At 37.4% G+C, this 13,355-nt stretch overlaps 1 protein-coding gene across 4 annotated transcripts in view; it reads left to right on the top strand.

Annotated features, from left to right (window-relative positions):
• The first annotated feature begins 610 nt into the window (after nucleotides 1-610).
• The window catches only part of gria4b (glutamate receptor, ionotropic, AMPA 4b), a 90,974-nt gene continuing 78,229 nt past the window's right edge, over nucleotides 611-13,355 (top strand). The window contains exons 1-2 of one of the 4 annotated variants that reach the window (XM_079898558.1): nucleotides 611-1,072; nucleotides 6,408-6,566. In XM_079898558.1, the coding sequence (XP_079754684.1) occupies nucleotides 985-1,072; nucleotides 6,408-6,566 (247 nt within the window). In that variant the 5' untranslated portion in view covers nucleotides 611-984. The remainder of the gene's footprint in view (nucleotides 1,073-6,407; nucleotides 6,567-13,355) is intronic. The other 3 variants (XM_079898560.1, XM_079898557.1, XM_079898559.1) reach the window with 3 other exon arrangements.

A 13,355-nucleotide genomic window follows, 5' to 3' on the forward strand; every position in this document is an offset into this window, starting at 1 on the left:
CATTAAATGTCAACAAAATGTGTTAAATGTCTTTAGTCTCTTTCAAAGACTCATGTCTGGCATTTGCTTTATTCCCATTTAAAATCTTGTTTCAGTGCACATTTAGGATTTGTGTCTCAAACGTTGATATATTGTCTACTAGTAGAAATACACTGGAAAGTGTCACAACCCTCCTTTATGGTCAGCCATAATTTTTCTAGTTAAGTAAGTTAGTAAATGAAAAGCTTGTGTGGATGTTGGGATATCAAAATTAAATTCAGATTATTTAATAACATCCTTCAACATGATCACAATTCAATGTGAAATTATAGGCTAGGTTATTTTACCACAGAATAGTTTGTTTGTTCCATAAATCCTGTTTTGCAAAATCTCTCAACTACCTCATGAGGTTGTGTTTTCCCCTTAACTGTAATTTGTTTAACTGATGGTATTTTGCTCCTGTTAATATTAGCCAATGCTGTTAGATAGACACTTGTTTGCAAATTTCAAAGCAAAATAACGCACTTAAAACATTCTGGACTGCACATATAACAGCAAAAACACCACGTATCATTCACCTGTGTGCACCACACTAGTCGCTTTTCTGACTAGTCCAACTTAGCTTTTGTTTCAATGGGATAGTCCAATCGAAAGGGTGGTCGCGTTATAAATGAGCTTTCACTCGGCTGAGGAGAAGTATGCTGTCTCGGAATACGGCATTGAAAGAGAAAGAACACACGAACCCCGGCGAGAAAGAGTGTGTGTGATGGTGTAGAGAAGGCGCATGTGTGATGAGTGTGTATGTGTATGCAGACACTGCCCACCGCTGTCGCGCTCCCCCCATCTTGCATGTGGACCGTCTACCGCCGGACGGAGTCGCACCAGGGTTCGTGCCACTGCAGGGGAAAAACCCGGCAAGAATGGATTTCTAACAACGTTTCTCCTTTCTGTCCTTTACCCAACTGACGTCATCCTCAATGTCTCTCACAAATTTGAACTAACAAAATGAGGATTTCTTGTAATCAGCTCTTACTGCTATTCTCTTGCGTTTGGGGACTCACTATGGGTGCTTTTCCGAGCAGCGTTCAAATCGGTAAGTACGGCGATGCTTGTCAAAGACACGCGCTTCACGTTAAACAGTGTCAAATGAATGACACAAATAAGACCGTCTGCAGTGGGGGTCAACTGCGAATGTCAGTGCGCAAATAATGCGGTTGGAAGTAGATTTGTTGTATGACAGCAAAGGATAATTTTAGAGGCAAATAATGTTTTTTTTGTATACTTTTTGATTGTTTGTTTTTAGCTGTCAAACAGATCAGCGTGCCACGTTTTGGTTATGGCACCACTGCAGTGCTCTCCGTGGCTCTAACGGGATGTTGTTCTGAAGATGAATCATGCTGAACAAGGGCACAAACGCAATGAAAGTTTATTTATTTATTAATGAATGCTTTGTGAAATCAAAATAGTACGGATAAATGATCACAAAGCGACTTAAATATGAATTCACCACCTCGTGAATAGAAAGTGGCTTAATTTATTCCAATACTGCATCAAGCCCTGTGTCATAAGCTCTGAGACTCCTGGTGCCTGTGAGATACATGATCTCTCTTAGCCTATTATTTTACCGAAATGATGTAAAGTGTGCCGTTGTCTAAGGAATGTAATGCCTTAATAACACTGTAAAAATTCCATAAAATTTACAGTAAAAAAAAGCAACTACTTGCAGCTGTGATTTTGTGAAATTCAATATGGTGACGTTTCAGGCATTAAGGGAGGAGTTTTGTTGCCTTTTACATTTTGTATAGGTTTTATTATTAAGTTCTTATTGAAACTATTTAATTAATATTGTGTAGCTTGGAAAGAAAATAGACAGTTAGCTGTCTACATATATTTCTTTTTAGCCAACAAAAATAGTTCCAAAAGTAGCCAAAGTGTCAAGTCTTGCGTGTCACCGAGCAATGCACAGACTAAAATCCAGAATGGAGCTGCCTATAGTGGAATGGAGCAATAGATATTTCCTTGCTCAAAGCATTCTGTAATCACTAGCTAGCTCCACTCTTGGTTTTACATTTCACGCTTCCCGCCCACTAAAGAAGCCCACAAATGTTGAATAACAAAAAATCTTATATTATAATCTTATATTATATTTATATTAAAAACAAAATATTTATTATATCACCAGAAACTATAAAAGCCAACAGAAAATCAACTAAATCATAGTTGGACTTTCCATCCTGAAACATGTAGAAACCTTGCAGTGTTATCAAAACAAACAAACAAACAAACAAACATATATATATATATATATATATATATATATATATATATATATAAAAAAATATATGAAATATGTATATATGTAATATATATAATAATATATTATAATATATATGTAGGCCTACATATAGCCTATATGTAAAAAAGAAGAAAAAAAAAGAAAAGAAAAAGATATATATATAGGCCTATAATATATAATTAATAATTATATATATATAATATACAGTCATTTATATATATAGAAATAGAGAGAGAGAGAGAGAGAGAGAGACACTATAGTATATATATAGACACACACTATAGTATCAGGGTAACACATTTTCAATTTGGCGTTTTAGAATGTCCCCATATTAGCTACATTTTACTTTTTGTATTTCACATCCTGCCCATTGTTCTCCTTCAAATAATATGTAGCCTATAAATGTTGGCTATGTTGCATTTTAGAAAAAGCTTAAAAATATAAACAATACACCATAAAACAACTACTGCTTATTCAATGTTTAAAAGCAGGACAGTGAACACTAAAAAGCTGCAGTCCTTTATAATGTTTTATAAAGGACTGCAAAAAAAGGTAGAACGTTTTGCAGGAACTCACACAGTCCCTCCTCTGTAACACTCTTACCGTTTTACACCCAGGAAAACGGTTAGAGCGTTACAAGGTTCAGAGGAGGGACTGTTTGGGGGGAGTGGGGTAAGATGAGCCAGTGGGTTGAGCCTGTATCTTGGCAACTGTACACTTTTATTGGAACCACCCATTATTTCTGCCAGACTGTGAAAAGGAGAAGCACCTGGGAGGAGTGGAAAGCACCCATTTACTTTAAAAACTGTTTTTGGCTTGTCAAAGTAAAATGTGAGCATAGCAGATGTAATGGCTGTTACATCAAAGCAAATTTGTCCAGGTCTAAAAATATTTATGATGCATGTTGGTGATTTAGCAACGTATAAAACCATGCAAATTATTTAGCTTTGGGGCAAAGTGAGCCAAATGCTGCTGTGGGGTAAGTTGAGTCAGCGTTTTAACTTACCCCACCATTTAGACACTGAAGTTAAATTAAATCTCTGAAATGTAAACACTGGTAATTTCAATGTAATATTATGCAAATCTTTTAGTTTATCATATATATATTATAACCTTAATTAAGCCTTATTAATACATATAGGCCTATATATATACACACACACACACATATATACAGTGTATATATATATATATATATATATATATATATATATATATATATATATATATATATATATATATATATATAGGCCTATATGTATTTAATATGTGTATTTATATGTATTTAATTTATTTGATAGGGACAGCAAATCACCAAATCATTTTCTGATGAGAACCAGATTATGCTTTTCACCATAACCATATTTATCTTTCCACCTGTAGTTCCTAATTGCCTAACATGTTCGACATTGCCAAAAAGCTACAATAATATTTTGACTGTTTCAGTGACATTCATTTATTCATTCTAATTAATTTTTTATTTAATTTTACTCAACAAACTCTCTATTTAGTCTGTGTTTGGGAAGGTTACAACTTTGGTGTTCAAGATATTGTTTCATAAATGCAAACAATTAAAGATATTGAAATTTAAACTTAATTTGGTTGGTTTTATGTTGTTTAAGTTAGCATTAAAGCTACACTGTGTGATTTTTACCCCCATCTAGCGGTGAAATTATATATGACTACCCAGTGAATATTTGTTTCTGTTCCTCTCAATTCCGAGGGCGTTTTAACTCCTACGGTGGCCGTATTATTCCAAGATTAACATGGCTTCCAGTTATCGACTTCGTCCATGACAATAATAAACAATACGTCTAAAATGAATAAAACTACAGGACAGATGTCAGGAGGTAAACGTCACCCTTGGAATCGGCTATCCCAGCATAATCAGATTAGGCTAACGTTACAATGTGTACAAAGTAAAAGCAATTAAAAATAACTAAAATTTACAGTGTCCTTTTTTATATATAGCTTAAAAAATTGCGCCTTTAAAACTATTCATCACCTGTGATCCGTCGCAGCACAGATTTATGTTACAAGGTAAACAATACTTTTTCACCATTGACGCGAGGATGAAGTTATACTAGAGGTCGTTCTGGCGTTATGCACAACCATGCTATGGTTAGACAAGCAACTATAAAAACTTCGAATTTACACAAATGAATTACAACAGGCTGAATTACCTGTCGAGAAGAAAGCAGGCAACCTCGGCGTCCGTTTTAAAATCTTTTCTCCTCATGAGCTCTTTCCATCTGGGAAAAGTTACTCCAATATTGACTATGGTCTTGCTGATTTGTCTGTCGCGTTGACGTTTTTTTTAATTCTCTCTTTCAAATGTGAGTACACACACACACACACACACACACACACACACACACACACACACACACTATCTTTCAAATCTGCCGGCACTCGCGAGCTCGCGAGTAATCTCCCCCTCGCATTCGTCACGGTGTCACTGAGTGAAAAACGCAAAAGGCGAAGCTTGAATTTACAGGCATGTCCCTCTTTGGCTAATGTAGTTTCAAGATGGAGGGGCAACATGGCGACTGGCATTCGAACCCCACACCCGTATGTACTTTCAATGGCAGATTATAAATTTAAGAGAATACTTTATTACTTGAAATAAGTAAATATACATTAATGAGCACATATATTTTTGAAAGAACTAAGTGTTTTTTGCTAAGAATCAACTAAAAAAGTTACACAGTGTAGCTTTAAGAAAAGAAATATGACTATTTGTAAAAGGAAATTTGATTAATACATTATTTTTTAAAAGAGGTAAATTCTTTAAATTTTCACATGGGTTTGAATCAGATTCATTTAGATGGTCAGTGCAGATGGTTCAACTTACCCACTGACTCAGATCAACTTACCCCTTACCTGGGGGAAAATTGAGCCACAGGAACACTTTTTTATAAGAAGACATATTTTTAGAATCCTTTGTCATAGATGCATTCTGATCATTTAAAATGATAGTAAACATCCTGAAATTACTTTAGATACTTTCATTGTACTTCTGTCTCATTTTCCCTTATTTTGAGGACCACATAAGTAAAAATGGCTCATCTTACGCCATTCTCCCCTAAATGTAATCAAGGGACATTTTAAGATCTCATTAAATATTGGATGTTATAATCCCATTAAAGTTACTGTTCTCATAAAAATATAATTTTCTAGATACATAGGATGTAATTTAGTCTTATTGTGCAGTTGCACGCCATCTGGTTTATGCGCATGCGCAATTTTTTTTTTTTTTCCATGCGTTCGCGGGCTTCGCGCTGAGAAGTGTCGCATTTGCTCTCAGGACAAAAACAAAACAAAAATACATTTTATTGTCTGAATCTGACATCTACAGAAAAGAATATAATCGCAAATGGCAAGTTATGCGCGGGGGAAGACAACTCTCGAGTCAAGTTACAGCACAATATCTGCCAAATACTTGCTACATCAACCTGTGTTTATGAGCTCATTGAAATCGTTATATAACGTTAGAGTTCTCTCGTGCTTTGGATAACAGGTCGTGCGCTTGCCACACAGCGTTTTGTCTGCTTTGCGGCTCTTATGCCATTGATTATTGTTAATGCATTTTTGTATAAAATGCGTTCTTGTAAAGTGACGTCACTGATGGAATTTCTCCTCCAATTATTTACATTATGGATTAGCCTAGACATGAAGGCAGGCCTAAAGGGCCACTATGACTAATCCATAATGTAAATAATTGACAATTTAAAAAAAAAAAAAAAGTTTTTTACTTTGCTATATATATATATATATATATATATATATATATATATATATATATATATATATATATATATATATTTTTTTTTTTTTTTTTTTTCCAAGTATTTTTATAGTCCAAAACATACATTTTAATATTCCAGAGCGATGTCATATATGTGCATAATGGGGTTATTCGCCTGTGAAAGCTCACTAGAGTGTGCACTTGACTCATCTGATGTGGCATATGTTACTTGAATCTCAATATCCTTGAACCATGTGTATTTTTGTTCCCATATATCTCTTTTTCCTCTTAATCAAATAGCCGGTTTCCTGTTTGACGTCTTTGGTGCAATGTGTTATTTTTCTTCTCCTGACTTCTTTCTTTGTCTCTCCCTCTTTCCTGCAGGCGGGCTGTTCATCAGGAACACAGATCAGGAGTACACTGCATTTCGGTTGGCCATTTTTCTTCACAACACAAGCCCTAATGCATCCGAGGCCCCTTTTAACCTGGTACCCCACGTGGACAACATTGAGACAGCCAACAGCTTTGCCGTGACCAATGCCTGTGAGTTCAACCTGCTTATACTGGCTATTTACATGAATGCTGCTTAATTAGCAACAGAAATAGGGTTGTGAGAGGATAGTGGGTGATTGCTTATGTTGATGGAAATGTAGTTGGTTCAGATCAAGTCCCACTTCCAATATGAATAGTAAACAGTTTCGGCTAATGAGAATCATACTGGCTACATAAACTGAACAGAAGCACTAAAGGCCTTCCATCCAGTCAGCACTGGTGTGTCTTTGTGAAATCTGTCCTCCGGCTCTCAACTGGCACAAATACAGGCTAAGTGCATGTAGGGAGTGTAGGGTATGTTTGTGTATGCACCCTTCCCCCAATGCCGTGAGCCGGGTATTCTCACTGTGTGTTCATGTGTGTGAATGTTTGAATGTATTTGTGTGCATTCTGCTGACATATGTGCTGACATTGCATAAATTGTGTTTGGATTTTGCAATAATACAGTCTAGGTCTGCCATAGTTTGTTTATAAAACCCTTCTGGTATGTCTTCTGTGTGGTCCCATGTATAGGCATGTGGGCCAGAGTGGTGGTTGTGCTTTAAACCAGTAACAATAAGGTGATGATGTCACATTGAGGTGCTCCATACTTTCAGAATTTTTTTTTGTCACTTGCGATCATGCTCAGTATTTTTTTGACATAGGTAGGGCTGTCGCGGTGAAGGATTTTCCCTTTCGGTAATTTTGAGTGGCTCAATAGCACGATATGCGGTTTTACCGCATTTATTAATTTATTTGGATTTATTTGTTGCTATATAAATAAGTGTCATGATGTGGTCAGCATGCACAAAAACGAGTACATTTTCAGTAACCAATAAACCATAGACTGTAAAAAAATAAAATAAACCGAATCTAAACAGCGTCTCTGCGCATTGAAAGCCTGTCACTCAGCGCGCAGTTGTTATGGCAACGGACTGTCTTTGAGTGAGTCATAAACCATTCATTCAACAACACGTTCAAAAACGCTGATTGATTCATTAAAAGATAGTAGTGAAACAAGGTTAATTATTTTTAACTTTGAGCTCCACTTTTCAAGGCTCAGCTGACCAGCAATGCGTCGCATGGGTAACACTGAAGCTTCACTTAATAGAGACAAATGGCATTGATTCAATGCGTGACTCACTGAGTTTTGTTTCCCGCGACCACGATTTCCTCGCGCTGTGTTTCCTTCCTTGCCTTGCCTTGCCTTGTCTGAAGTTTAAAATCATTGGTTACCCGTAAGCCAATCACATAACGTTTGGTTATGACGTGTGTTATGTGCCGGCTCAGCCGCATCGAACTTCCACTGTAAACACATGTATGATGCGAAAACAAAACCATTGAGCGAAATACTGGAGTGAACATGGCTGTGAACGACTTTTGCAGATTATGAGAAGTAAATCTACGCATCCACGGTACAATCTTAGCGTCTACGTCACAGCTCTCAGCCCGCCCTCTGTTCGTTGATTGGCCGGCTGTTTTGAGGCCGGAGGAAAACTGGGAGATAAGTCGCTATCTCAGACTGAGTACAGAAGTGAACTGAAATTGAGCGGAAGTACGAAGTCTGACGTAGTCAGGCTATCTAACCACAGCATACAGTGTTCCTTATTTTCTACTTCCTTATCTACTGTGCTGTGATGAAGTGATATGACGACCTGTGCTTCCCAGGTATTTGTGCTTTGTGGAAAGTTTGAAAATATGCTACACAAGAAATGTTTCTCTTTAACTTCTTACAGAGACAGCATCATAAACCTCATGAAATCAAAATTTGAGAATTGCAGCTTTCCTGTTACTTTTAAAGCCTTTTAAAAACTGATTGAAGCAGATGCACACATTTAAAATTGACAGTCTCTTTCAGGGAAATTGGAGGAATATTTTGATGACTCCTATTTCACTACACAGTTTTTGTCCTATTAAATTATCTCTAGAGAAAATGACCTTCCCTCTAATATCACCTACAGAGCTCAACAATAAGGATGTCAGAAGTGTTTTGAACTGTATGCCTCTGTTTTTCAGTTGGATACGAATATGAATTTAAGGTTTTTGCTGTATAATTTTGTATAATGCTGTATAATTGTAATCAAAATGATTTAACCCCCATTGCAAATCAGGTTTATTGGCAAAATTTACAGACATTCAGCTGTTTGCAATGAACAAATCAAACAAAAGTAATTGAAATAGCTGGTAAGTGGTTTCCCCAAATTCAACTGAAAATGCAACTTTTAATGACTTCTGCAGTCTCGAAATTATTCAACCCCCTGAAAAGAATCCCTCACAACAGCACAAATCTGCAAAACAGGTGTTGTCTCAAGGACATTTCATGCAGCTAATCAAGGGCTTCATTAGTTGCACCAGGTTTGCTTGAGCTAGAACACATGAAATACTTGAACTGGCTAGGCTTATTGAGTGTCCCGTTTAACTGCATGTTAGAAATATGGCAAAGTCAAAAGAATTGTCCAATTAAGAGAAGATATCATCGCCCTTCACAAACAAGGAACATGATCCAAAAAGATAGCGAAGGCACTAAATGTTCATAGAGACACCGCTGGAAGCATAGTTTGCAAGTTCAAAGCTGGATCACTACCTGAATGGGGCAGAAAAGGAAGCTATCAATGGATGCAACCAGTTTTCTGAGAAGGTAGGTTCAGAAAAAACACTCAAGTGATTGCAAAAGACCTGCAGCAAGACTTGGTGGCAACAGGCACTGAGGTTTCAGCTTGCACAGTAAGGCACATACTAAACTCAGATGGTTTCCATGTCAGAACTCCAAGACGCACACCACTACTGACCCAAAAGCACAAGAAAAGTCAGCTCCAATTTGCTCAAAATCATATAAATAAGCCACAGACGTTTTTGGATTCTGTTTGTGGAGCGATGAAACAAAACTGGGAACTTTTCGGCACTATGGATCAGCGGTATGTTTGGAGGAAGAAGAATGAAGCATATGCTGAAAAGAACACTCTGTCTACAGTTAAGCATTAGGGTTGGGTTGATACACCTATCTCCTGATTCAATGCTATCATGATACTTGGGGCACCACGTAATGGGGATACGATATGTATTGCGATTCGATATTGCAATATATTGCGATAAAAAAAAATACAAAATTAACACTAGACCATGGGGGAAAGTTAAATAATACACTTATACAGACTGTACATTATGTATAAAGATGAGTCATATTTACAAAAACAATTCATCACATTTTTCTGACTTTTATTTCAGAAGCATCATACAGTACTAGGTACATTCTCTTTAATAAATGATTCAATAACAGATACATTTTTTAACAGTCAATTGTCACCACCTAGTGGCGAAACAATGTAATCGATAAATGCGTTATTTTAAGCGGCAAGTTTCTGTCAAAAAGCTGATTTACTCTATTTTGATCGCTAACGTAGACATCAGTGTTTATATTTGAACTTTAAACTTTTATCCCAGTTCTTCTATGAGAACTATTGTATAACAGAAATAATGATACTATTATGAGGTTGAAAAGACCTTTTGTGAAGCTGTTTCATGACAACTCTCTCTGGGTCAGCGGCAGTGCCAACGCAGATTCGAATGTTGCGATATTATTTTGTCAAAGGTTTAATAGACAGACAAATTGGAAGATCGCGTGGGTGTTTGAACCGAGATCACAGCGTGTGGAAGGCAAGATGGATTCATTTAAAGTATCAGGAAATCCTAGGAGAAAATGTCATGCTGTCAGCGAAGAAGCTGAAGCTTGGGGATCATTGGACCTTCCAACAGGACAATGATCCCAAGCATACCTCAAATTCAACCAAGGCCTGGTTTCAGAAGAAGTCTTGGAAGATTCTACAGTGGCCATCATAGTCACCTGACTTGAACCCCATAGAAAATCTCTGTTGGGATTTGAAGGCGGTTGCAGCACGCAAACCCAAGAATATTACTGAACTAGTGGACATTGCTCATGCGGAATGGGCTAAAGATTCCTCAGAAACATTGCCAGAAGCTGGTGTCTGGTCATACATCTCGTTTGCAGCCGGTCATAACTGCAAATTGGTGTTCTACTAAGTACTAAAGATGCTTGCCATGAAGGGGTTGAATAATTTTGAGACTGCAGAAGTCATTAAAAGTTGCATTTTCAGTTGAATTTGAGGAAACCACTTTAAACATTTGTTTTGTTGAGCTATTTCAATTACTTTTGTTTGATTTGTTCATTGCAAAGAGCTGAAAGTCTGTAAATCTTGCCAATAAACCTGATTTGCAATGGGGGTTGAATAATTTTGATTACAACTGTATAAAAATGTGTATATATATTTATTTTTTGTGTGTGTCTTTATGCCAGTGAAAATCTGAACTACTGACCCAACTGGGCCAGAAGAAATTTTTTTACTGCTTATGTTATTGTCTCCATGTTAACTACAAAAACACAAATTTGTGAAAATGATGATGTCATGTGCATGCGTATTACGTGTTCAATATATAGACGCGTGATGTTTCTTTACAAAGTGACATCGCCAACTACTGGCCTGGCATGCATAATAAAGTGGTTCTAGTCGTTTTCGCGGATCTGTGTGAATGCCGATCGTTTTGACAATGTTGTCATCTATACGCGAATAACGCAAAGGAAGAACTTTTCAGTTTTTAGTACATCATTGTCGTATAAACGTACACTTGTACTCCTAATCCGTTATCATAACAGGCTGTGTTCTCTACACTGATGATAGTCCCTGTTCCCTGATGATTGAGTTGGCCCCTTGAATGATAAAGATGAAATTGTCTGAAATTTATATAGCCCGTTTAACCTTCTCAGCAGATTAACGCAGCATCGTCGTGGTAATTTGAGCCAGCCTGATAAGTTCCTGTTCTATTACTGTGTATGAACAATCGGTTTCAGTTAAACAGATTAATCGCCCGGTCCATCACTCGCCATTTTGAGTGCAGTGTAAATCACTGCAGAGGAGCGGCAGCCCTACTTGTATAGTAGTCAGACTACCAGCGATCTGATGTGGTGTGCCACATCCTCGGTATCTCATCCTTTCCTTCCTTCCTCTGTGGCTGTCTGCAGCTCTGTTTGCAGTGTGTTGCACATGATGGCTTTTATTCCTCACTGGGGAGCCATCGCTGCCATGGGAGGATGAGTAGAGGACAGATTATTCGCTCCCAATGATCTTTCTGCCTTCAGCCGCCTGTTTCTTTCCCTCCATCCTCTCAGTTCTGCAGTGTTATTTTACACAGTCAATGGTTAAATTAAGCGGGGAATGACAAATGCGTGTTTTTGGGGAGGGTGAAGGACAATTTTGCATAGTAGGGATTTGTGTGACCTCTAGGACAGTCATGCAAGTGGGCATGTTTTCAGCTTCTCAGCAGTGGGTATGTCAACTCAGCAGCATAGTGCTGATACAAGTCTCTTTTTGTGTAATTCAGTCATAGCCGCGACAAGTTTGTTTCCTACTGTCGCATCAGTGTGCATGATAGCATCGCCACATGGGCATATGCCCCTCTCCACAGAGCTACACTCAACCTATTTACACACAGCACCACATGAGTGAGCGCTGCTTTATAATAGGATCACGGCAGCTGGATGAGGTGATATTGGTGCTTTTAAACCATTTTTTAAGAGGTCAGCAAGTAAAACATTTGTGATGTTTACTTTTCCAGTTGTTCTAGCCCCAGAGAGTCTCTTGTTGTATCAGATATCTTAAATATTATATATTGTTGTGCCACTAGAGCGGGGCTTGGAGTAAAATGGTCACAAATGCGACAATTGACTTTTATAAACTGGTTCAGGTTAATGACTTAGTGGTTTGAATTAGACTGATTCTGTAATTTGATGCACCAAAATTTCGGCAACCGAAAATATTCGTCTGAAACAGCACAAATAATGAATTTAAGATTTCTGCCGAAATAGTTTTGGAGGGCTGACATATTGAGTCTGAAATATCAGGTCTGAAATATTGAGAGGTAGTTTATCACCTCTGAACTTGACAACCTGAACATCATATTGAGCACAGTTACCCAAATTTAATGTCCAGAATAATCAAAACTTAGAAGATCCAAAAAGGTATTTAGATGTAAATAAAAGCCCTAATTAAATATGGTCATTATATAAAGCAATTGCATTTTTAAATGAAAACTCTAATTTCAGTTTCAGTGTTTCTGTAAAATAATAATAATAATTCAGTTCATCACTATTGAAACTTTGGAAAATAAAAATGTCAGTTTGACAATTTTTCATTTTAGAAGCGTGTGGCTTAGAGATGCGCGGATGGGCTATTATTTCATCCGCAACCGCATCACAAAACACATAATCCGTCTGCCATCCATCCGCACCAACGTTTTTGACCAATTTTCAAAACCGCACCCGCCCGCCATCCGCTGATTGGGCGATGCAAGGCGCTGCTGATGACAGCCACGAGACTTGAAAGCTCTTACCTCAGAATATCAGCAGTGAACTCCATCTCTGATTGCCGCACAGGGACAAAAATAAATAAATAGCCTAAATTAAACGCACTTCGGCAAACCTGACCTTATCTGATAGGCTACTGTACAATATTTTCATTGTAGCCTAATAGAAAACGCATTTTGGCACATCATTTCAACATGCTGCTATTTAGCCTACTACTAATGAATGCCTATTTCACTTTATTTTTTAGCAAATAGATAGAAAGCTCGAATAAAATAATAAGTCATTTACATTATAGGCTAATTAACTGTCATTAATACGCACTGTCATGTCAGGGTGATGACTATAGGACGAACCTGTTCTGAAGAGAACGGGAAGAGAGCAGAGAGCGCGTCTTTTTCAGGCACAGTGCAATTCATTTTATACCA

Source organism: Squalius cephalus, assembly GCF_949319135.1.
Source record: "Squalius cephalus genome assembly, chromosome: 17".
Lineage (NCBI taxonomy): Eukaryota > Metazoa > Chordata > Actinopteri > Cypriniformes > Leuciscidae > Squalius > Squalius cephalus.